Genomic DNA, 27,528 nt, shown 5'->3' on the forward strand with positions numbered 1-27,528 from the left:
TCGGCAAAAAAAATGTGCCTATATTATTATTACATACGCGAAAGGATACAAAAAACGAAGTCTTTTGTGACAAATTGCAACAAGATGTATTTATACCCTCCTCGAAGCGTATAAGTTTTCTTCGCTATATTTTAAAGGCTTTATAATATGTATAATTAAATGACCTCGGTAAAATAAAGAGTAGAACAGTATACAATCATTTATAAGAGAGATAGAGTGGATTCTTATTATTATTTTAGTTAGATTCGTATTATATTCAATACAATATGTAATATTTACAATGTAATATTTTTCAATATGCGATAAAATCACCTAAGTGTTACTATTTATTCGCGATTATAGTAACAAGTAAATTTAACACGTTAAATCAAAAACAAGATTAAAAAAAACTTTTAACAAAAAGAAAACCGATTTCAAAAGAAAAACTTTTCCAAAACAATTTAATATGCACTAAAAAGAAAAAACATAATGATAATTTAATGTAGCTAAAATAATTGTTATTTTTGGAGTCGGTGTGAGCCAAGGAAACAAATCTGAACAGTTTGATCTGAACAGAACAGTTTGCTACATTACCTTGGCTGAGACCGACTCCAAAAATAACAAAAATTTTAGCTACATTATATTATCGTTATTTTTTTACTTTTTAGTGCATATTAAGTTGTTTTGGAAAAGCTTTTCTTTTGAAGTCGGTTTTCTTTTTGTTAAAAGTTTTATTTATTTTGTGATTTTTAGTGAATCTGAAGTACACTAACTTATTTGTCACTAAAAAAAGAATCATCGAAATCGGTTGGTGTGATATTCAGTTATTCGTCCTCTTGTCGTGCATACTTAATGCAAATTGAAGACTTTTATGGCTCTCTCATAGAGCCGTTGTCAGAACTGAACCAAATCTAAATGGGACCACACGGGAAGGACCAGCTTTCAAATAGATAAAGAATCATCAAAATCGGTTCACCCAGTCCATTGTTCTGAGGTAACTGAGTTTTGTTTGAAATCGGTTAAAAAGATAAAATTAATCATACAAAATATTTAAGAATGCTCTGTACAATAATATACCACGTACAGTTTAGCTCCAAATAGGCCAATTTCATTAGCTAAGCTGATTTTAGTAAAAAGAATTTTTTGTTGTAATCGAAAATTTAATACCCGAAACGTGCTCAAATTTGATATGATGATACTGTTTTATCAGATACATACAACGCTTGTCAAAATCATGATTAATATAAATTCGTTTGCCAAGAATGTGGGGCCTATTAAATGAAAAAATGTTACATTTTTATATATTTAAAATTACCGAACTTCAAACCAAAATAAATAATTTTTATAACTTATATTGTCAAACTTTTTTTAAAAACTGCTTATACAAATAGCTTGCATATTTATAATTTTTCTGTTTAATACCGATGTATTATAATAATTTATTTTATCATTTTATGAAGCTCATTTTCTTCAGAGTTCAGATAATTTACCAATCGTTATGGATGTGGTGAGCATACCGGCAACCCAATTGAGTTAATAGGCTTTCCCAAAAGTATTTTGAAGATCGTCGTCAGTTTTTTAATTTTTTTCGAGCACGGAACTTTAAACTTGCACTTGAAACATAGCTAAGAACACTCTCCGTTAAATTACCTTTCAAACGAATCCAAAAAAATTATAATCGATTAATCAGTTTAGGCGCTACGATGCCACTGACAGACACACACACACACACAGACACACACACACATACGCACATAGCGGTCAAACTTATAACACCCCTTTTTTTTAGTTCGGGGGTTACAAATATTAATCTTATGATTTACTATGTGACTAATTCAATTGATATATCTCTGAGATTTTCTAATATCAAGAAAAATTTATTTTTATCTAATTTTAATCAAATTTCTTACTTTAAAAGTCATATAAAGGCATTTACTAAATATAACGTCAGCCCATAAGGATGTAAAATCCATCGAATTCTATTTGTCTGCCATTTGGTAGTATAGATAGGTAAATGAAATTTGCTAATAAAGAAAAATTTTTCTTTTTGATCCTCGTATTTCGACGATGCTTATTTGTCTATATCTTTTTTATGTTAAAGCAAAGCCATTGATAGCGCAAGATGGGCAAACAAATGGCAGATGGTTTGCAACTATTGAAAAAGTTCAAAAATTGTTTCATAATATAAAAATTGCATTTTCAACCCTTTCGACGGTTTCCAACGATCTACTATTTTTTTGTACCAATTATATTGTCAATGGCTTTCTTTTATCATAAAGAGTGGGCAAAAATTTATTCTCTACATACGAAAATTCAAACACAAATTTGAAAAACTTGACCTCCTGAAATTTGACACTCGCACACGATGGTTAAATTCACGTCGCTAGGATTAAATTTTCATTTTTTTTTTTTGAAGACAAACGTACCAATCTTCAAACGACAATATGATAATTGAATTTTCGGCGCTACAAATACCAGGATACGTTTATATGCATTCTATAGAGGCAGGAATAAGCAACCCGTTAATGAATCAATAATTCTTTATTATGAACTGTATTATGAACTGTACCAAGGCAGCATCAGTTTTGCATTATGAATTTAAACTTTTTAATTTAAAGTTGATTCACAAATACATAAATAAATCATAATTCTCTTTATTATCTTATACTTACTAACCTCGCTATTTAGATTTTGTAGTAAGAGGTGTCGAATATGTCAAGGAGTTAAAACAGTCCTAGAAAAAAATAGAAAATAAAAATGTTGAAATTGTACAAACTAATGAAGTGGAAAGAAAACCACGAATATGCAATATTAAATTTATATTGAAAATAATAATGCATTTTTTAAAAACTTATCCATTAATTTTTTAGTTCTTATTGTGTAAATTAGAAATAATTTTTTTTAAGTGTCTTAGTACAGCATCTTAGAAATATTTAATCTACTAATAATTCGAATTAAAATTAATTAATTTGGTATTAATCACCACATGATAGTTAATATTCGATAATTTTTATAGAGACTAACTTTGTAATTTTAAAATTTTCTCCATGGCTTTCTGCTACGCGAATTTAAAACCAATAATTTGGTTCCACACAAGATAAACAGAATTCAATTTCAGCCGAATCTATCCATATCTTATATCTTATAAGACGAAAAGTAAGAGTAAAATTTTTCAATGTCTGGATTAATTTTCAATGTGCCGAAAATTAAAAATTTTGTTTAATTATTTAGCTTTCAAAATTTCGAAAACCAAGGCAGATATCGAAAAATTGTATTCTTATTTTTTGTATACAATCATGAAGCTATAATAAAATTCATCATCAAAATTGAAAATAAGGTAATTTAAACCCTAAATCTAAAATTGCCTTGGTGCTCGTACTACCTTAAATGTACCTGTACAATTGTTAACAATGAAATACTATATTTCTAAGATTTTGACTACTTTAAAAAATTTTAGATGAAAAAAAGAAAAAAATAAGCAGATAAATCATTTGTAAAAATTTCGAAGGATTTTGGTGAGACTGAAACTTGGTCTTGTTCCATAGAAGAAGTCATGAGATACATCTAAACCGATTTTGCTCCCATATCTGTAGTCTCCTCATCTCTATATATCCTCTGCCCAAAACGTAAATAATACATGAATATTTATAATTAGAAATTTTATGATATTGTGATTGCTGAAGTCTGTCATTTCTCAGTTTCTTGAGAAATGAGATTGAGAAGGATCTCGTTTGATTAAAACGATTTGAATCTCTAGCCACGGCAACTCTAGAACTGATTTTAATGGCAGCTAGATCTCACACACTAAATATTTCTTGCTATTTATTAAACCTTAGCGAACCAAGGAGCTAGGATCGTTACTGGAGGCCTGGAAATCTTCATTTAGACTCAATTAATGGCTCTCTTAATATAATTCAAAAATTGATTTGACAACTGATATTTTTTCTAGAAATAAAAAGGACCCTAAGAAAATTAAGCAAAATTTTGACTGAAAATGATTTATAAAGATTTCGTTTTTTATTTCTGTGATAGCTTATGAACGCATTATTTTAGAAACCTGTAAATGACATGGGATATGATTCTAGTGGAAGCGCTGAACGTATTGAAAAGTATTCAAGATGTTTTTTTTTTTACTATAGTCGTTAAAACTGAAATTTTATTTTCGATTAAGGAAGAAGAATATTTGTCAAAAGCAAAAATAATTCGGACTGCAGAGGATAACTGTTTATACTTCTTTGCCCGTTCTTCCTAAACCAGATTCTTTGACGAAAAAATTTATTTTACATAGTTTTATTATGTCAAGTGCAAGGTTATAGGTAATAATCTATTAATTCGTTCGAAGCAAAGCTTTTTCCGATAGAGTTTTTTGCAATTGAGTTGGTATTCAAAAGAGATGAGATTTGCTCGAATTGGAAACCATTTCAGTAGGTTTTCCAGAAATCTATATTTCTGGAAATCTATGTAGTGATTTTATCATAGGTTAAATATAAACAGACAATTTGCATCACCAGAAAACACGCACACACACACACACACAAAATCAGTCGTAATTACCTTAGGAAGAAAACATCAAAATAAATAATTATCGCAATTATCTAATTTTCTTACGAAAAAATACCATTTCAGAAAGACAATGAAATTATCAAATTAAATATCTTTCATAAAGGATTTTCCATTAAGAGTGTCCGAACTGCAAGTTTTATACGACGTTTCATGTATAAGTGAGAATGCTCAGTTCGAGTTAAATAAATTAATTGATGCAGTGCCCTTAAATATAAACGCAAACGACGTCAGATATGCTATCAAACTCAACATTTATGGTCGAGTCTCCGAAGAATTGTATTTTTTGCAAAACAAAAATCTAGTGAAATCATGGTTGGTATTGGAAGAATTCATCACGCAACAATGTGAGATATTTTTTGTGTATGTGTGTGCCATATCCATCACAACGAATGTTTCCCTCATTTATAGATATTATTTTTATTTATTATAGTACACGAATTTGGCATTTTTGAACTATTTACATCCAAAACTAGTTACGTGACAATGCATATGCATATTTATATATAGTTTTGGATGTAAGTAGTACAAAAATGATCAAATTCTTGTGATAAATTATGTGCCCTAATTCATTACTATTATGTAAACTGTCAAACAAACATCAATTTATAATTATTTAATAAATTAGTATAACTAATTAGCTTATAAATATAGTTAGGTAAGCAACCAAAAACATAATATATGTATTATACAGATTTACAAAAGTAAGCTAATAAAATTGTATATAAGTGTTTATTTAACGTTTACATTTGTTTTTGTACAGGTTTCATAAGGAACTTCTTTCCAAATGGGACTCCCAGCCCACAATTTTTTATTATTACATAAAATAACTTATATTCTTTAAAAAAAAAAAAAAAAATTATTCAATTAAAAATTTCAATTATATTTTCATATAAACAATTGGTTTAGTTAGGACAGTCTTAATGGTATAATCTTTATTGTGAATTCAATTTATAAAAATTATTGTGAAGATGGATCAGAAAACTATTATGACATATTTTTTAATTTATTTGTTACGGTCAAGACTGAATAATAGTTAGCTGTCATAATTATGAAATTAGAATATAAAACATATAATAATTATAAGTAAATTTATACTTTATATTTGGATGGAGCTAACAAAGAGGCTTATCTCAGGGTTGCTTTGGGAATTTTGGTAAGCCGTCAGTCACCTATGGTTCTAAAACGTGGTGCCTTAACCAGGCAGTAAAAAATGAGGGTTGACTTCAAAATTTTTTGTGAGATTTGTATGGGAAAAACCGCTGTTTCCGACGTTCTTGATACTTTGCACATCTCTACAGGCGCTCCAAATGAAAATAGAGCCTAGCTAGAGGATTGACAATTTGTATGTAGGTTGAGCTGGTGATAAAAGAGTGTCTTTTGGGAGTAATTTTAAAAAAAGAGTGTCGTTGTGATTGTAAAAATTTGTATATAGCCCGTGTTCAAGGAAATGCCTTACTAATTGTCAACTTTTTATGTTGAAATTTCAAGCTCCTTCGTGATCTTTTCGTTTATGCACATCCTCTTGAGTAACAGAGAGAGAAAGCCTCTTCAAATTGAGTTACGGAATTGTAGTTTTAACTCCGCAGCCTTTTTTCTTTGTCTTTTATGTATACTGTTTCCCGCTCTTTTCAAAAATGTTAGAAGACAAAAGTCCTATTTCAATAAAAAGCTTGATCTTATAATAAGAAGCGTCTGTATAGGGAATAATATAACATTAGAGGTCTTTAATTAACAATTGTTCTTTCTAAGAATGTACATAAATTTTGATCACAGTTGATCTCATCCGTGAAAATATAAAATAAAATAAATTAGTAATTTAGTATTCACCAACAAGTTGTTGATGGTCACGCGTCACGCGACCAAAATTATTTTTGCAATGTGTTGTCTTGTATCACATTTTTGTCTCTATTATTATATATTATTATAAATTTCGGAAATAGTAAATTAAAATTAATAAAAAAAAATATTTTCTACTTTTAAATTAAATAATTGGTTGGATAAACGCAAACAAATCAAATAGTACAAACATTCAGGTCAACTACGAATATCAAATGTTTAGGTCAAGGCACAAAATTTCATTAAAACCCGTGATTGAATTTCGGAAAATTTCAATTAAATATTTGTATTTTTGGGAATGATGCTACATATTTAATCTTGTGAATCATATGGAGTTGTCTCCTATATATTCAAATATCTGAGATTCAACTGTGTTAAGTTAACTGACCACTTTTCGAATTTTTCGTGGTCAACTAACTTAATGCTAGCGAACCACCCTGTGCGAGCCTGTTGCGAGCGGCAAAATCGAAATTTCACGAATAAAAAACTGCAGGTTCTCAGTATGGTTAACTCTATGGTTAACTTCGACCCAATTTTTCATTTCTTTAGGTAGTGGTCAACCAAACTTATTATTAAGTTAGAGAGCCAAATTTAAATAATTGGGCGGTAAAAAAAAATAATTTACGAATAAAATTATTGGTTAAGTTGGGAAATTCTCATACCCTAAATAAGCGGCTCGTTAACTTAATGTTGGAGAACCCCCTGGTGAAAAGTAAGTGAACGGAAATACCTATCAAATTCTCAGTATAGTAAGATTGAGAAATTGCTTCAGGTAGTAGTTTTAAAGGTAGTGCGTTTATTTAAGTGGTAAGGCATTACTTAAGTTGGCGGACCAGCTCCATTTTTTTTTTATAAATTGAGTTGTTAAACAAATTTATTTTTGAGAAAAATGAAATGATTGTAGATATACAAGTTTTATAACAAAACTAAAAATTTTTTCAATCCATCGTGTGGCGAGATAGTATTAGCAAATATCTTGGTCTTTTGCAGATACTTTTTTTCCAAGTATATATCGGTGTATATGATTTTAACCAAATTCGACCCAATTGTTCTAACCACGATTTTATTAACTCGTTCTCGTTTATATATGTTCGGGTCAAATTTTTATGATTAATTTTATTTTTTATTCAAATCTATCTTGTAGTTTTGCGTGATGTTCGCCCAAACAGAAAAATTGACAGAAAGTCATTTGTATCTAATATTATAGATTAAATAAATAAAAAACTAAATAATTACTTTTACTTAAATAAAAGTTAATAGTTTACAACTGCATATATCTTTAACCTAAGAACAAATTTGCATGTATCAAATAATATATATTTACCAAAAGTGTTTATTAAAATCAAATTAAGAATGAATCATATAACACACATTAAGATTAGCGAAAACAAACAACAAATTAATATCTTTAGTTCTTTAATATGTTACTTACTCGCACATGTGTCATTAATACACGTGACAAAATAAAATTTATTCAAATTTCAAGGTACAATATTCGTAGAACATAATTGTTATTGAATTAATGACTGATAAATCGCAATTATTGTTCTATAAAAATTATGTAAATCTCTATATATTATAAATTCCAAAGTAAGCATGTTTGTTTGTTTGTTTGTTACGCTTTCACGCTAAAACTAGCGAATGGTTTTTAATGAAACTGTACAGCAATATAGCTGATATATTAGAATAACACATGAGATATAATTTATAAAGATATATTCATAAAAAAATAAAAAAAACTTAAAAATTAATTTAATTTGACATTACCATAAATTACAGATTTTTGTAAGAGTAGTCATTTGCCATTACCATATATTACAGATTTCTTTAAAAGTAGTCATTTGACATTACCATAAATTACAGATTTCTGTAAAAATTGCCAATATAAAATACTTCACGGCCATCTTTTCTGAATTACTTAGTGAATAATTACCACCATATGAAAACCATACATATATTTTACCTGTGTAAAACAATCCTTACCATTATTTCGAGTGTTATAGAAAGAGGATAAACGAGAGCAATCTTTATCAATCTTTACTTTTAAACCCAGCGAAGCGGGTAGGTATCACTCTAGTTATGTATAACTCTGTAGTAATTTCCGTTTTTCGGTAAGGAATTATGAAAAATTCGGCCATAGAATTCAAGCAGCCCCTATATTGTACAAAATGCATATATAATTTGAAAGGCCAAATAAGGTTAATTAGTCCCGGTAATTATTGGCCAACCATAGAAAATTTTGGTTTAGTACAATATCGCCACCCACAATAAAGTTGAAATAATATTTCATTCCTACATGGTTCAATAATATTTCTTTCTTTTATATCAGGCTGGCCAACTTTCTATTTTACCTGAAAAGTTCATAATTGGCAACTTATATTTAAATTGCCTTGGTCATACTAGGCATCTTTAAAGACTGAAAGGTTTTTTATAAAACTCAAATCGAGTTAAAATGTTATCGAAAAGACCTGCAGCAAAATATTCACGAACCTCCTCGTTCTTTCATTCAAATTTGTGTGTCGTTTACCTTGTAATTTTGAATTTTTCATTTGCAAAATTCTCCTAAACAAATATTTATAAGAATTTTGTAATCCATAAAATATAAATTTTTATTGCCGTAATATATTATTATAACTGTAAACTTTGATCCTATCTTAGTTAAATGTGTAATTGTCTTTATGCATACTTTTAAATAACTAAACAAATCAATTTTTACACTTTTTGAGGACATTTCAATAGCTGAAGTAAAGTCAATAAAAAGGCACAATACAAATTAAATTAATAAGCAAATAGCAAAAATACGATGGCTTCACAAGGTAGCGTTGTATGAAAATTGTTCCGCTCGTTGAATGGTTGACGCACAACAAATGTGTTAAATATAAGGGGCTTCGATTTTATGATTACAGCTCAGAATTATGCGTTGCGCGCAGGATCTAATTTAGCTTTGGCTCTAATAAAGATATTTGGAAAATTATGGTAGGTACGTAAATCAGAATTAAAAAGTAGCCGTTAAATTTACAACAATTTCTTGGCTCCCCTACGCAAAACATAATTGCTACGGAACTGATTTGACATTATTTGTTAGGGCATCTTTAATAATATGTTATGCAACCAGCTAGCTGTTAAATCTCAATGAAAATAATTATCAACGTCAAACCTTTGCCCAACGTCAAACCATTTCCATGACCAGTAGTAAATTTTCGATCCCTCAAGTAGTCACCCCCAAGCATGCATAAGGTTTACCATCACCTAGGCAGTCGACCTTTTTTTCTTGAACTCCTATAAGATTTTCTACATGCAGACAACTTTTACATCTAAAAATTTTTGAAATATATGAAACTTTTTCACACAAACATGTTAATAGTAGCATTAAAAAATTATAGAAACATTTTCAAATTTGAAACAAAAATTTAAATTGAAGTTGAATGTTTACACCTAGCTTCTTTTCAACTCAACCAATTAAAGATGACAAAAACACAAATGAAAAAGGTCATTTTAACCAATGTTTTTAGATCAAAGCAAACGGCATACCTTAAGTAGAACCGGAGATATAGAGAAAGAGTTCTATGAAAGCATAAAAAATGTGCAGAAGGAAATTATGGTTTTAGTATAACTTGAGAAGGATCATAAGGATGAAAGTAAGGTGATATCCAATTCTTGATGACAAATATATCCATCAAAACCAAAATTAAGCAAATTGTTTAGATTGGTTAGATAGATTAGGTAGGAATGAAATACATCTGACACCTAAGAGTGGTTGAATTTACTGCGCTAAAATTGCTCACTGTAAAATGGTTTTAATACAATTTTTCAAAATATTTTTTCCTATTCAAAATTAAAATTTTTAACTGACATTTTGGTCGTAGCTACCGGCACACCGGAAACTCTTGTAAATTATTTATAATGACTGCGGCTTCAATATGATTTATTTTTCAAATCATATAATGTAATTTTATTTTGCCCGGCAGAAATTCAATTACCTTACTAGCACGTGTCCCCCCTTTAGTTAATTAACCACTATCAAGGGGCAACAAGTACTTCATCGTCACCTAATTTCAAGAAAAGAAACATTCAAAATTCGGCCAATGATTTATATAACAAACGGACAAGTTGAAACTACGTCATTTAATAATTACATTTTTCTGACAGCATATATACCTGCTGATGTCGGGCGGGATGCCTTTTTGTTTCAGGCGATCTCTCTACAACCATAACAGTACAAACAAACAAAATTAATAAAAATTGACAACAAAGGTTCTTAGATTTGGTTCTTTAGACTTGCACAAGTTCTGGATAAGCAAAATTTAATTTATTCGACTTAATCAATACTAGCTATATTTCGATTATATTGGTATCTCTTATTTAGGATTTGGTGAAAAATCTACGGACCATGAATAAAAAAAATTGATTTAATCACAAATAGAATTTGACATTGAAAAATTTAATTTTTTTAAATTTTCGCTGTAATTTAATAAAATATTATGGTAATATAATTCCTAAGTTTCTAGCTTAATCTAGCATTATAAAATACCTATTCTATGGATTCTACGTCAATCAAATTATTATAAAAATAATAAGCGTTTTGTCGTTATATAATTACAGACATTTATTTTGATGACAGTTCAAAGAAATGGTAAAAAGATTGTTTTGTTTGTGTTTTTTTTTTTTTTTTTATTAAATTTGCATGTTTTTTCTCAATTATTTTATTGAATCTACTTCATTTAAATATTCATGAAAACAAAGTTTTCCGTTTAAAATGTTCCAAAAAGTTCTAGCTTCTAGGAAGTGTTCGACGGTGAAGGTACTAACTTACTAAGTATATAATTTTATTAAAATTATAGTATACCTGCAATAATTTTTTTTTGTTTCAAATGTTCCAAAAAGTTCTAGCTTCTGGGAAGTATTCCACAGTGTTCATACTCTATAATTTTATTAAATTTATAGTATACAAACTCAATCGGATAATTGAATTATCAGAATTGAATCAGATAATTAAATTAACAGAATTATCATAATTCTATGAATTGTTTATGAGGTAAAACGGCTTGAAAATCAGCAATCGAGTTGAGGTGACACTAATCTTTGTTTCAAAGTTAAGATTTGAATCGACTCTTATAAACAGTACATTTGCAGGTGTCTTCATTATGGCAAGTTTCTGTTTTTTTTTACAAAAGTATCAAAAATGCTTTTTTTTGCGGGGCTCCGAAAATTTTAACTACATCACAAGTTTAAAATTAATAAACATTATTTTGCTTGTTTTATTTGTTTGTTTTTCTAGTAAGAAGGTGAAAAGACAAGATACGGTTTGAGCGACACGATTCTCAAACTGAACTCTCAGTAACAAAACTTTGAAATAAGGTTCGCTGCGGCAGAGCCATGGGAAAGTAATTTGAAATGCCATTTTTCTAAAAAAATGCCACCGTACAAATAACCATAACACCCGAAATGATTTCTTGTATAATTATTTTTTTAGTGCACTTACGTTGGATCGCCACAACTAGCATTACAAAAATTCATTGATTAAAAAGTAAACGTGTAATTTCTATCCAAAAGTAGGGACAAATCTCAGCTTAAGCCAGCAAATTTAAGCCAAAGGTAAAAGATCAATTAGCGCCTTCGTCCGCTTATTAGATAGGCTCCATTGACTCCTGTAACTTAAAGCAAATTCTCTTTCATTATAAAATTGGAAACCTGTTCTAATAATTTGTTAAATAATGCATATTACAAAAATTTTTTTTCGTAACATTTTGTAAGTAAGTAGTAAGCAGTCACAACTGTCTACCAAATTGTATGTACTCCAGTTGAGATTAAAACCAAACCATGCACTCCTTGAATGTCCTCTACTTTCGTATCAAAGGGCCACACTATACAGAAAAAATCCCAAAATGTCGCACATCCAGTAAATATAACATACCTCCTATCTCTAACTAAAAAAAGATTCCATAAATATACTTACTAGTTCCATAAATCATCAAACATCTCTAGTCTACATTCCCACTAAATTACACTATAATGGCTCCGATGGCTCAGTGGCGTTGTCTTCAATCCAGTGTATTACTATCTTAGCGTCTACGTATCAACCTTTTTTTTTTCAATTTTCAGTTTTCCTTACCATATTTTTTTCTTCAGAATAAATGATTGTTTTTATACTACAGCTAAATTTTCTCAAGCCAGAACTAGCTTGAAACTTTAGGGAACTATTTAAATTTGCTTGCTATCGGCAAAATTATTTTAAATCTGGCTTATAAGTATATATTTTCGATTTCTTCACGTTATATGTAATGAGTAACGCCATGCTTGGTTTTCCTATATTGTATCATTAAACATTTGAGGAGCCTTGGGCCGAAAATCATACGGGCCTCATGTAAGGCAGATTTTTTTTTTTAATTTTAGGAATCACGTGTAATATCAAAAATTATACTGAAGTAATTTAAACGGTTAATTGGATGTTAAAATGCTTTAAAATTTTTTGACTATCTGATTTTTACAGAAAAGCATTTATTATGCATTTATTATAAGCCCCTTATAAGTTTATTATAAGAGCTATGTAGTTTTGAAGGTCTACGATTCAAGAACGCATGCTCCCTTATTTCATCAACCATTTTTTGATTGATTTGTTTTACATTTTTTTTCACATTTTTTTCGATTTGATTGTTGGGGGTCCCCAGCACATCCGGAGGCCACTAATCCGGCGATCATTGCCGTAGCTGTAGTAGAACTGAATTTTGTTGCCATTAGTAAAAAACAAAAGATTTATTTTCATGCATAATGCAACAATCATTTGAAAATATTCAAAAGGCTTAGACTTTGAATAGAATTTTTTCAATTTTAAAAAGAAGTCAAACAATCATAAACATAACACCCATTCTAGGATTATTGGCATTATTATCATTTTGGGAAGTTGGGTAATAAAACAATATATGTAGTCAGTTTTTCTATTTTTTTTAATTATTATTAATATAATAAAAAACGAATAAAAAATAAATTACATTACAGTTCAAGATCAAATAATAATTAATTATCATTATTATGTATTACGAAACCCATGCTTCATATGGAATGTATGCAAATAGATTTTGTATAAAATTTGACATAATTGCAACTAATTTCTTCTTTAAATCTGGTTTCATTTCTTTTAATAAATCTTGTGCGTTTGTATTAATAAATAAATTTAATGCAGCTTCTATAACAAACAAAAATATAAAAATGTTAAAAATAAATGCCAATTAAATTAAACAAATTTAAATTTAGTGGTCATTAGTTTTTATTTAGATCAATTTTATTCAGTACAATTATATTGCACGTGAGTAGAATAGCAGGACCGGAGCAATAAAAGATTGTTTATATAACTAACCAATTTTCTGTAAAAGCTTTAATTTAGTTCTATCTGTCCCGGTTTCTGTAATCAAATTTTGCAAGCTAAATTTCACCCCATTCCCGATTTTTGGTTGAGCTGAAATTTTTGCATATGTCAATCAGGTGCATTTTTGTGGCAAGCATGAGCTAATTTTGAATATTGTTGAATTGGAATATTTTTATTGGCCTTAAAAAATGGTAAGTACAAATATTGCCATTTGATAGTCGAAATTGTAACTACTGAATTCGGGTCTACTTCTTATTTTAAATACTTAGTACGAATTATTGTCATCAGTTGGCGAGTTGCAACAGTTATCAATATTAGAAACTTTTATTTTTTTTAAAACATTTTTTCTCAATTTCAATTTTTTTTTTTGTCTTTTTACGTTGAAACTTACAAATTAAGAATATTGAAGTCTCCTATGTACTTTTAGCTTGGGAAAACACCAAATATTTTTCAAAACAGTTTTTTCATAGTTTTTACCAAAATCATGGGTTTTTCATGGGTTTTCATTAAAAAAATGAAATTCCTTATGAACACACAACGCTATTTATTTTAAATTACTTACAGGCTTTAAAATATCACCTGAGAAATATGACCGTAACACCGGGCCTGTACATGTATGATTAAATAATATTGTAAATAAAATAAAATAACTATTACTTAATGCAATACATTTTTTTATAAATATCAAGTTTAAGAAAAACTAGTTCATTAATTTTTACCTCTACTACTTATTTTTTTGTATGACATACAAACTATTGCAACACATGCAGTTTAATAAACTTGTTAATCAATAGTTTGACGTAAAAATTAAATACATTGACTTATTCTCATACCTCTATCTATTTAATTAAAAAAAAAAACCTGCAAATGAATCTATTTAATTATAAAAAAAAAAAAACACAAACGATTTTAAATGATTCTAGTCACGTAGTCATGGTAGGAAGAATCAGATCGACGTCAGCGCTTCCAGTGGATAATTATGACTTGGATGGCTATGACACTGGGTATAGACTCTATTCAGAAAGGTTTGAACTCTACATTTCAAAGAAGAAGGCAATTTACTGAAACTAATTTTTCTAACTTGTTTTTTTATTTTTTTATAGAGCGCATACTGCAATTAAAAAAAAATAAATTTCACCTTAATTACTTTCGAATTTCAGAAAAACTAGAAAAGCTAATTTTTTTAATTCATTCATCAATCTGTGGAGTTTTTTTTAAACAATGTATATTATAGAATATCTCTGAAAACGAAATTTAACTTAACTAGAGTAGTTAGAATAATTTCAGAATAAGAAAACTCTAGGACACTTAATTTAACCAAAGACCAAAATTTTCCAACCTTAAATGTTTCAGTAATAAAGTAGACATAATATCGAAGTACATCTTACATTATGTACATTTGTAATATGTAAATGAGCATTAAATAAAATAAAAGTAGTTTATTGATTCAGCAATAATTAATAAATTAACAAGACCACTATTATTTTCAATAAAAATAAAGTTTTTTATACCCTATATATATGAAATATATATCAAGGTATACTAATTTTAGTCCCAAGTTTGTAACCATTATGAATTTTGATGATATGAACCAAAATTTTGGTATATACTTTAATAAAATCAGCTAATTAGTCCATTTCCGGTTGTCCAATTGTCTGTCCATCCGTATCGCGTACTCAAGACGTAAAAAGTGAGTTTGAGCTCGTATATGAACAAGATAATTGAGACTTGGATCCGTAAGTTGTAAAAAATTTACAACTTTTGAGGTAAACATTTTTTATAAAAATGACTGACCCGTGAGGGAGCCAATTAGGACAAAACTTTGGTGCCCATTTTCTTAAAAAGTATAAAAGATTAGAAATTAAAAATTTACTGGAAGCTTCATGTAGTGATCTTGTGGAGAGTTTTTGAAAAATGGAAAAAAGGTCGAAGAAGTAAATTTTCGAAAACCAAATAAATGTCGGCCGAAAGGCCGCCATAAATGTGTTGGTTTTTTAAACACTTCTAATCTCTAAAAAATAAAGCAAACACTGACATTTCAAACTGTCGATGCAGGGTATTTCAGCAATTAACTCAGTTAATTATTTATTTTCACTTGTTTTTTTTTTTTAAATATATACAGAAAAATTAATTTACCCTGGCAATATTATGCAATATCCGATTTAATTTACTTATCAGTCGGTAGACCCACGCCCAAAATTCTGATTAATTTGATTACCGTGGAGATTTTGTGTATGTGTTGTGTATATCCTTGCGGAAAGCGTCTTACATAAAAAAATTCTCAGAAGTTGATCGTTCTTTTTCACGAGGATTGATAAATTTTCGATTTCACCCCCAACCCATACAAAAGATGACAACGAGCCCAAGCTTGGCTCTAAGCTTTTTAACTCCAGGCTAAGCCAGAAATTTATGCTTGACCCAAGCTCGCCTGAAAGTTGAAATGAAAATCAGTATCGTTGCCTTGACTTTCACTCAGTATGTTCTCAGGACTTGAAACAATATTAGGACCACTCCGCATTTGTAGTTTCCATAGCCATCGTTAAACAGATAGTTTAACGATTATCGCTGATTGGAATTTTAATAAAATCAAACGTCGAATCTACTTCACGCTCAGAAAACCACGCTCCTTATCGTAGATACATTAAGATAATGTGTAGGCATATCACAAAAAATCTCAAGAGTAATGTTATCAGCAAGTATTTCGGCGTGGGCCTGTGGACTATATATATATTCCTGATTTCCGATCTCATGATGTATATTTATTGATTTCTCGTAAGTCAATGATCATTATAATAATTATCATGAATTTTATATTACTATAGGTTATTTAGAAGACTCTTGTCCATAATGCAGTAAATTACAAGAGTTATTTTTTTTATTTGCATAGATTCAGTATTACGCACTAAATGTAAATGCACAAAATTCTTACAAAAATAGGCGGAGGAAGTGTCTTCATTTTTTTTAGCGTCCTAATTTTAACTATTATCAGTTCTAATAAGAACTATGAATAGAGTGATCAATAGATAAAAAGCGTGATTTGTGTCGGCCCAATGGAAGACACAAAAATAAAGAATTATATGCTAAAATTTAAGTAAAATTATCACTAGAATGTCAAATAAATCTATATTTTAGTTCTAAAATGCCAAACTAAAAGTTGTTATACTTGTAGAGGAACATCTCACAGGAGCCGCTAACTTTACCGTGACTTTTAAAATGATCTTGTACTTTATCTTGAAACACGAAGTCAATATTTTTTTAAATCTATCTAATGAACGGAAAATAGGAACATTTTGTTCGTAACCTTTCTCTGATACTTTGCCAGAAGTTGATATAAATAAAAAGTCTATTAATAACGAAGACGTATTTCAGTCCAGTAGTTGAGCAAAAACTTCTCCTACTACTTTCAGTTTTCCCAATTGGAGAGGTCTTATTCATTTATTTTTTCCCCCTACAAATTAATAAAAAAAGGTGTTTCAGTCCACCTGCGGTTGAGCAAAGGCTTCTCATACCGCCTTCCAGTTTTCCTTATTGGAGGTCATATTCATTTATTTTCCTTCACTCACAAATTAATAATAAAGACGTGTTTCCTACAGCCTACCAGTCTTACGAATTAGAGGTATTATTCATTTGTTTTTCTTCTAAGTACCAAATTTGGATATTTCTCTCCTTACTCCAACGTAACAGATTTATTGTTATGTTTGTAAGACTCAAAAATAGGGAAACAAATTTTAAGAGGTATACCTAAACCTTGCTTGGGATAACTTTTAATTAAAAGTAAAACTATTCAAATGAGTTCAATTTTCTATAAACTGTAAGGAATTACAATGTTTGATCTGCTTTGCCTATAGAAATTTTAAGTGATACAATACACAATTGAACGATGAATCAAAATCATCGACCTTATTATTTGCTGCCTACAGTAAAAAGACGTTATTTTTATTATTATTATAATGCATCAAGATGTTTTTAAATGCCCATTCCATCGAGCTTTAATTAAAATTTCAACAGCTACTAAATCTGGGTTAAGTGTAGATACATCGTCATCAATATTTTAATTTATATCCTCAAAGTCAACAAAAAGTTGCATGCAAATTTGTACAGACAAGTTAAGTTAAGAGACTACCCAAAAGACTGAAATTAAGTCCAAGTTCTTATTTATTTAGATAAGTTTTTATGATTGAATGTGATAATGGTTTTAATGGACTTATCATAACTTATGGAATCATCTGCTGTGTCCGTTATAGACGGATAGATGAATAAACAGGTCGAAAATAATGTGATTACCGGAACTTCATATTTCGGTGCAAAGAAAACCACCCGTAGTACATTTTAGTTACTAATACGAGTCTTATAACCAATGAATTATGACTGATCTCTTCTAAGTACAGCATTTCATTACTGAATTGATCAATAAGGAAAAAAATTGATATAGTACTTACGTAATACGGTATTGCCATCATGAACATTTTCAACACCCATTTTAATATTCTTTACACTAAAATCTAGTTTCATTTGTTCAAGACTTAAATATGTGTCACCTTGAATCTTATGTGGTTGTGCTTTAAAGTAAATTTTCACTTTTACACCCTCTACAAAACAAAAACAGAAAAAAAATCAAACTTTCAAATTAATTCTTAGAAAATTTTTTTATTTACCATATTCGCCCCAATAATCTCCAGATCCTGATGCTTTAACTAAAATTAATACACCACTTGACTTGTATTTAGCTTTGGCTGTGATGCGTGGAATGTAGAAGCTTATTTGATATTGATATGTGTCTAAATCACTCCTGTAAAATAAAATATAAACCAATAAATTTTGGAAGTAGATTAATTAAATAAAAAATACAATTTCTCAGTAATTCTAATCACAAACACTACGAAAAAACATGATGGTCAGAACCAAAATTTTCATTATAGTGTAACTTCAAGCATGGATACCTTTTCATTCATTCAAGTATACCTTTTTTAAAGTATTTATATTTTTAGTTTTAGCAAATAAAGCTCATAGTTCAAAATTCTGAGAGATGATAAAAATTTTACAATTTCGAGAGCTTATATCACAATCAATATTCACGTATTTCTTTTTTTCTTTCAAGACTAAAACAATTTCATTAAAATAGAACAAATGGACGAAACAATAACAACTTAATTTTTTGCCTTTTATGAAGTTTCAAAAAGTGTTTTATATGAATTTTTTTGTGACAGGTGAAAAACTGTGAATGTGTATATACTTTTTTAGAATTTCTAGCCCTTAATAAATTTAAAAGTGCATAAAAAAAACGTTCATAGAAAAAATTAATTAAAATATATTTAATTAAAAATAGCCATGAACACTTTTCGATATAAAAACTATGAATGTAAAGTTACTCACCGCACATTTGTTACAGTTAAATTACTAACTCCATAAGCTTCAATGTTATGAAAACTGGCACGATATCCATCTGGACCATTACCCAAAGATATTCCAATATCATCTATCAAAATTGGTTCAGCTTCTGTAACACCTAATTCTGGTATACCACGCCGAAAGTATTCTGCTAATAAATTTCCACTATCTTTTAAGCATTCATTTACATGTGGATCTGCTTTATAACAATGTTGTACAAAATACGCTGAAACAATTACATTTACGTTAAACAAGTTGCCTATACATAGAATAGTTTTATATTTTTTACAAGTTTTAAAAGATCAAATTTAAATTTTTGTAGTTATCGCTTACACTTTGAAAACTATATTAATGTCTAATTAACGTCAAAATTTAAAAGAATCAATGAATAATCAATTTGTCTAACTCAGTTTATCTCATTACTTATTTAATAAGCTCAGTCTAAGTTTATTTCATTACTTATTTAATAAGCTCAGGCACCAAAAGACGAGGAGGATGATCTATGCTGGTAAAAATTTTAAGGGCATGTAAGGATGCTTACCCAAGGAACCATTTATAAGATATTAGACAACTACAAAATATAATTAGGGTACCAATTATCAAATCAATTCGTAAAAAAAATTTCATTTAGGGAAATTAATCAATGCAATTTCATTTATTATTGTACATTAAATTATACTAAAAACAAATTAATTAAACTGTTATTGTTTATATTTAAAAAGTTTGTACCAACTTCAAGTGAGAGTGAAATTTTTGTTAAAGAAATTTTTTATTATGCATCACTGTAGTTAGCTGGTGCTAAGAAGGTATTACCGTGAAATAAACAACTTTCTTTTTAATGTCAGTTTTATTGGAAAATATAATTTAAATTTTAAATTTTTATAGTTTATTATTATATAATGCATTATTTTATATTTTAAGAATTATTAATTATCCTGTTATTGTTTAAAAAAAAAAAAAAACGGAAATCAAAGCTTATTATGCAAATTTTATTCTAGGTATATGTGTTATTCTATCGATAATTAATGTCTTAGTTCTTGCTCTTTTGACAGTTGTAATTAACGTATTTTAAAAATGTTTACTAAAGCCAATTAATGTATTTTATTTTGAAGTAAACTAAACAAAAACCGTCAAACCACACTCGCCAAACGGTGAAAATTACTTTGTTTTAATAAAATTCAACAAAATTTATTTAAATATTATAAAAATTATGAATTTTCAATATCAACAATAATAGTAATAATGGCTTCTTATTTATAATTGTATATGTATAAAGAATATGCACAAACAAAATATGTATCAATCTTGTCTCTCTGTAAAGAATAATTAAGGAGATACAAGGATAAACAAGGAGACACTCCAATATCAAATAATATTTCTCCTCTATACGTCGTTTCGGAAACAAATAAAAGTTCAATCATCACTCCAAATAAGAAATTATCTGAATGAATTGTATTTTAATATAATAGTGGCGAATGTTTTTTTTTTTTTTTAATTTCTTTTGTTACTCTGATACTGATTTTATTAGAAAGAAAAACATACTAAAAATTAGATTAAAAATAACAATATTTATTATAATCAAATTTAAAAACCATGAACAAAAAATTATAAAAATAAGAAATAAAAATTTATAAAGATATAAAAAAGATAGTGAAAGTTTCGCTACAAAAAATAAATAAAAAAAAGATGTTTTATTTTTAAATAAATATTTTATGCTTAATAATGCATTTGTGAGTCCATCAACTCTAAGCTAAATATCCAAAAATATTTTTTGTAGAACTTATTATATCTGTATGAGCTAGATTCGAGTATTTTCAAGATTTTGAGATATTTTCAAGGGATTGAGATTCATTGGAAAATGTTAGTTTTTTTATTAAGATCAACTTCCTAATTGGCTGTTATAGAAACCCGAAGAACTAGTACAAATCTGATGTTTGAACGTGGTCCCCCTCAAACTTTACAGTTTTTGTTGCTATATAAAAATAAATACTATATATTTTATTTGAGTTTCACCATTTTTTTACTAACTTTTCAGCAGAATACGTAATTAAGCGTTATACATATACGTGGTTGAAACATTTATAATACCGACTTGTGAAGTTTGCAAATTGTGCGTCACAATTTTTCGTTTTCGCAGACAATTTAAAATTAAAAACAAACAAAATTCAAATAACTGAATAGTTATTGAATAATTAAATGGTGTAATGAAATTCACCCAAATTGACTGAATAGGATTAATAAAATAATCTAAGTTGTTTATGCTCTTGAATATTAATTAATAAATTATGTTTGTAGTATTTGATACATAAGATTAGAATTAAAAATAATAATGAAATATATAATTACAATATATTGATTGAATATTGAATTAATCATCATTATGTATTTATTAATTAATTATCAATATTCATCATAAATAATATTAACCCTGTAATTATTTTCAAATAATATTTTTATTTTTCGATGTGCTAAATATAGCATGTGCTTGTGCTATATAAGATTATAATTAAAAATTTTCATTTGATTGATTTCCTAATAAAATCTATATTTACCATAATATTGATTAAATAATTAATTAATCATCATTTAAATTAAATTTATTAAGGAAACAATAATTAAAAAGTATACATATAGTAACGGCAAATTAAATATCATTTTTTTGATTGTAGCGGTTAAGTAACATACAAACCTACATTAAAAAGAGGCAGGTGAATCACTTTTGTATATTTATAACTATTTTCAATGCAGTATTAATACATTAAACTTAATGATTAAAGCCTGTTACACACTATTAAAATATGGTAAGCACACTGATCAAAGAATTAATTTTGGTTATGGATAGGTACGAATTCGTTGAATTGCGACAGTTGAATTTTTAAATTCTATTCTTCAATTCAAAGAAACCCTATGATATATAACTGGCTGTCAAATACATTTGACAATTAGAAAAAATACGAATTCGTAACCATTATTATTTATGATTTGGACTCATTATTTAATGACATAATTTCATGTTGGTACCTAATACCTGTATCTAAGTTTATCGAATTTTAGCAGGATTTAAATATTCTAATCTTGAGCTATTTTCTATTGAATTTTGGCCAAAGAAGCCAAAGTCCCAATAGAATTCTATAAAAATGAATATTGAATCGATTTGAAATTATTTTATTTGGATTTAAAATTTCAAATTGATTTCAATAAGGAATAAATCAAAAATAAAATTTTTTATTGTTAATTTCAAAGTTTCTAAGAAAATCATTTCCTGCTCAAGACTTTGAAGAATTTGAAGCCAGTGATCAAAAAGTCCTAAAATTTTCGAAATTTAATTAACAATAAATGAATTTTGATTTCTTTTCTATCCTCCGGACGTTTGCCATCACCTAAAAATCCCGAATTGAAAGTCATGTAGTAAGTTCATGAAAACCAGTAGGAATGCAATTAAAAATTGTAATTCAAACATCTATTTTACTATTTTGAAAACCTATCTTTTGTTACTAATTCCTTTAAATTATTTTTGTTTAATTTCTTTAAATTCCTTTTGTTTATTTCTCTCTATAAATAAGTTTTAATATTATTTTCTTTCAACTTCTGAAGGGCTTGATGATCGACTTTGAAAAAACACGAAACATTTATTAATTTGCTTATGAACTCCAATTACTCATTTTTAGCTACTAACAATCTGTATGTCAAATTATCAGTCAGGCACGGTTTATGTATACAGAGGTAATAAGGTTGATCTTTTTTATAAAAGCAATTTGGATAATTTATTTACATTCAAATCTAAGTTACGTTAAAGAGTGAAACAGTTAACGAGTGAAGTCAGATTGCGTTACTGCTTTTATATCAACTTACTAAAAATTAGACTGTATTTCGGCCCACTTTGTAATGACGTAAAAAAATTAGGGAAAAATAATTGATAAAAAAAGGAATCAACAAAAAAAATTCCTAGTACACAATCAAAGAAAAAAAATCTACACTAGAAAGTGTAAAGATAAATAGCACGTTAAGAATAAAAAAAGAAAAAAAGATAACAAAAAGTTGATATTTTTTGCTAATTTCAATGATTCGTGGTTCTGTATTTTAACACAAAAAACTTTACGCTATGAAAGTGATGGCTATTAAAATTTACATTAAAAAAAGAAAATTCAGACAATATTGTAAAAAAAATTTAAGTTTTTGCTATTTTTGGTGATTAACGCAGTGATTAATGTTGTATTTTTAAAGTTATCTTTTATACAATATTTAATTGAATAATATGTTGTTTCCTTAAGTTAGTGAAAGTGAAATATAAATGTATTTGTAACTTTAATAATGATGTCACATAATTACTTATACATTTTAATAAAACAGGGAAATTTTATATTCAATTTTATTATAAATTTTGATATAGCATACCTACTGCATATTCTTCCTTTACATTATTTAATAACATTCCTACATATTGTTCTATCAATTATTATTTTGAAATTGTATATTTTATAAAAAAATGTTCAGAATTTTATGTCTACCAATAGACCATCCGCTATTAACAGAATATATGAGAGAGTTGAGTGGGCTTAATATACCTTTGTATAGAGCGAGGAATAGTAAACTACAGTCTGCCTTATTGAACAACCAAAATAGAGATAGTTCTTACTGCGGAATGCACTATTTTATGATACTGGAAGGAATATTGGAGACTGAAAAAATAGGTCATTCTTAGCTCTAATTGATAGTTCTAATATAAATTTTCTTATTTTCCTATATATCAGCATTATATACACGGCATTATAACAAATGCATGGCGTTTACTACAATGCTGGAATATTATGGAGACAGATAAATATGGTATCTATGTTAGATGACTAATATTACAAAATTGAATAGGGCAATCCGCCAGAAGTATTGTGGATATCACCAACCAGTATGGGCCTGACGCCTATACTGCATTGACTGGTTCGGCATATTTATTGCTAATGTTACTATTCCCTCAATATAGTACTTAGAATGGTGTTTACACTGATACTGACACACTGATCACAAAAAATTCCTTACCGTGTAGCACCCAAAACTCCATTAAAATTTCGCATTCCGTATTAAGCACTATCTCTGACTTTTTTTACACTAAGAACTATCATTTGAACCTCTCAGTATTAAAAAGGGAGAGTATAATCTGTCATTATAATATTTCTATTAAAATTCGGTCTATACTATAGGCCGAATCGAACCACGTCCCAATATATTTATCAAGTAAATGTATCTATAGAGATTAAACAGCAGTGTAAAACTATTGACATGCATATAGGACTCATCCTTGAGGCTTGAATCATAAAAAAGTTTTAATGTAAGCCAGAAGGACCCACTATATGCGCATGTCATAAATGTTGCACTGCTTTAAATACCTTAATATTCGTTTGGTGTACATGGGATGCAAGGTTTGGCATGAGTGATTCAAATCGTTTATAAAAAAATTCGATTGTTTGTACCTTGTTCCAATGGAGCTAATATACTTCAATAACTAATCAACACCTCTCAAATAATAAAAATCTTTATATTTTTTTACGAAGAAAAATTTTCCAAACAAAAAATTCCTAGATGTAAAACACCAATTTCAAATAATGTCAAATCACAATTAAAAAATTAATATATTTTATTCTTCCCGACGCTTCCACCATTTAATATATATGATTGTGAATCATACACAACTAATAAAAAAACCGAAGATCACAGAGACGGCCAATATGCATGGAAGTTTTTAAACAAAGACCTAGTTATGATATAAGTTCCAGTTGCTTTCCGAGGACGCTCTCGATATTTAAGCTGCCTCTTTACTACAGCAATTTTCATGTATGAAATGACAAACAGATTGAATGCTTCAAATTTGAAACAGTTTCAAGTATCTACAAAAGATTCTACAACAGAATATTTTGCATTTTTGAATTATTCGTCCCATGAAACGCAATCACCAAAAATTTTGAGGATTTCTAAAGTAGGTATTGTTAAGTGACGTAGACTAATAATGGCCCTACATATTTAATGAAATCTCAATTAATTAAGTGTAAACCTTGCCTTATTTAAAACTAATAATAATAATAATAATAATAATAAATATCAAAGGTATAATATACCTTTACAATATACATCAAAGAATGAAATGTATTATACAAGACATAACTGTATAATTTAAACACATTATCTGTGATTATCAACATTTTTGTAGATATTCAATATTTTTTAAAAGTCAATGACTTTCAACTTTTTAAATTTTTTTATTTAAAAATAAATCAAGGTGAAAATAAATCTTTGACCATATGATGAGATGAGAACAAAATATATAGTAAAATCAAAACAAAGCCTCAAAAATATATTCTTTTATTTGAAGTCTGGTATATTGGCATAGGCTAAGAAATTTTTAAAACAGACAGTTGATTTAAAATTCTCTTCTAGCAAATTTAGTTTATACAGAGTACATGCCATTGGCAAAACTGATTCATGAACGGATTTGTTAATTGATACGTTCTCAATGAGACTTTGAGAATTTGGGAACCTTTGTTCTTGCTGATTGAAAGGATTCTACAATAATCGAAATTAATTTTATTTATTCTTCTTAAAAACAAAACTGTTCAGCGTACTAACACAATTATGTATATTTTCATCAAATATTTTTGGCACTCTTTCGGATTTGATATGATACATTGAGGGTTTTTCTTATTTTTTAAAATTTTATTTGTACATTATTGTATGCTTTTCTACTATCCCTGGTGGAAAAAATATTTGAAGAAAGAATAAGAAATTCTGAAAAAGTCTTAGGAACTTCTCAACGTTTTCGGGCTAGTCTAATTTAGAGTTATTCAGAGTTCTTAATACTTTTTTAAAGTTTCTAAGACTTATTAAGACTTATTCTTTTTTCAAATATTTTTTCCACCAGGGATTACAATTTGTAAAAACTAATTATTTCGATCGGTTGCTATAAAAAAACATTTTTGATGATAGGTCAAGATTGTAATCAAATTAGTAATTTCTACAAAAAATTTTAAAATTAAGAAAATTACTAGGTAAATCGAATTTGCTAGAAATTATAAATAATATTAAGATTTTATAGAAAATATACGCAATATCACTTCCGGATATCTTTTTATTTCACTTTAAATACTAAGAAATAGTTTCTCTTTAAAAATATGTGAATTTTTAAATTGTACGATAAAATTTCTAATTTCAAACTTTAAATAGTTCAAATAATAATAATAATATTGTCTTTGTTTAAAATTATATTTGAAATATTAAACGCTTTTGGGTATTAAAAAAACATTTTTCAAATATTTTACATTCATTAATTGGCGAAAAATTCATTCATTTTGTCAATTTATTTTACAAAACTCTGTTTATATATCAAAATTAAAAAATAATCATAGTTAGCCTATTCCTAATAGTTAGCCTATTCAGCTTATAAAAGGGTGAAACTTTTTCCAACTGTGCAGCAAAGGGTTTGGAAAAAACCTTGAAAGTGATGTAATAGGAATTAAATGTAAGTTTAGCTAAGCGATTATTTTTTTATAGTAAGTTTTGCTTATGCCATTTTAATGTTTTGGCTATCAGATACAATTTCAAAAGGTACCTTAATTAAAATTGGAAAATTTTAGTAGTTCAAAAATATACCTTAATTTTATGCTCTTAACTAGGAAAATAAACGAAAATTTGTACTTACGTTGATCAAACGCTAACGTCGTTGAAACAAAAACAACCAAAAGTAAATGAACTTGTTTGAAAATTGGATAAATCATTGTTCTAAAAAAATTCTTAAAAACTAACTTCACAAATCAAAATACTAAAAAAAAACTATAATTCTTGGCGTCTTTTGAGTTTTTAAATATAAAATATAAACAAAAAGAAATTGTTGATCATCGACCTCTCTACCACAATGAGTTGCTCTCTAGATGGGTGTTAATGCAACTCACTCGATCCACACACGATCTTGACCGTGACACTTTACAAATATCAGTACCACCACTTAACAGTGGGGTATTGTCTTTATATATATTGAGAAGTCCCACTGCGTTATTAATTGTTCCCATACACATAACTTTTACCATTTTTACAATTCTTTAATGCGTCATCAATAAAAACATTTTTTTTATTACTTATTTTACGTTTTTTTGTACGCGACCGTGGTTAAATTCAATTTTGGTTTAAATATCCATAATAATAAATTTATGAATTTTTTTTATTCGAAAAGTTATCTTAGAAGGTATAGTAGAGCTGATGTTTGGAAAAAATAGCCAGGTACGATGTCTTCCCTTAATTTGATGGATATATCTATGGGAAAATAAGTAGTAGGCTGAAAAAATCCAAAAGTAAAACAAGTAAAAAAAAAAAAAAAAGACTGAGTTAACTGTTGAAATACCCTGTATAGAAAGTGCTGA

The 27,528-nt window shown here is 27.9% G+C and overlaps 1 protein-coding gene and 1 pseudogene across 1 annotated transcript; both read right to left on the minus strand.

Moving 5' to 3' along the window:
• Positions 1 to 13,412: 13,412 nt before the first annotated feature.
• LOC123305311 (protein takeout) lies at positions 13,413 to 27,095 on the minus strand. Its single transcript, XM_044886998.1, has 5 exons — positions 26,814 to 27,095; positions 19,115 to 19,355; positions 18,397 to 18,530; positions 18,181 to 18,330; positions 13,413 to 13,561 (listed from the first exon to the last, which is right to left on the minus strand). Exons 1-5 carry the CDS (start codon positions 26,887 to 26,889, stop codon positions 13,413 to 13,415), a joined length of 750 nt encoding a protein of 249 aa, XP_044742933.1. The 5' UTR covers positions 26,890 to 27,095.
• On the minus strand, positions 16,248 to 16,431 carry LOC123291158 (annotated as a pseudogene).
• Positions 27,096 to 27,528: the final 433 nt, after the last annotated feature.

Source organism: Chrysoperla carnea, chromosome 1 (genome assembly GCF_905475395.1).
Source record: "Chrysoperla carnea chromosome 1, inChrCarn1.1, whole genome shotgun sequence".
Taxonomy (NCBI): Eukaryota; Metazoa; Arthropoda; class Insecta; order Neuroptera; family Chrysopidae; genus Chrysoperla; species Chrysoperla carnea.

Excerpts from the sequence above, each read along its gene's own strand:
- LOC123305311 (XM_044886998.1), bottom strand. The coding sequence starts at position 26,889 with ATGATTTATCCAATTTTCAAACAAGTTCATTTACTTTTGGTTGTTTTT. Across the intron at positions 18,331-18,396 it reads AGATTATTGGGGCGAATATG|AGGGTGTAAAAGTGAAAATT; the intron begins GTAAATAAAAAA and ends TTTGTTTTGTAG. Across the intron at positions 13,562-18,180 it reads TGATGGCAATACCGTATTAC|AAGCTGCATTAAATTTATTT; the intron begins GTAAGTACTATA and ends TGTTTGTTATAG.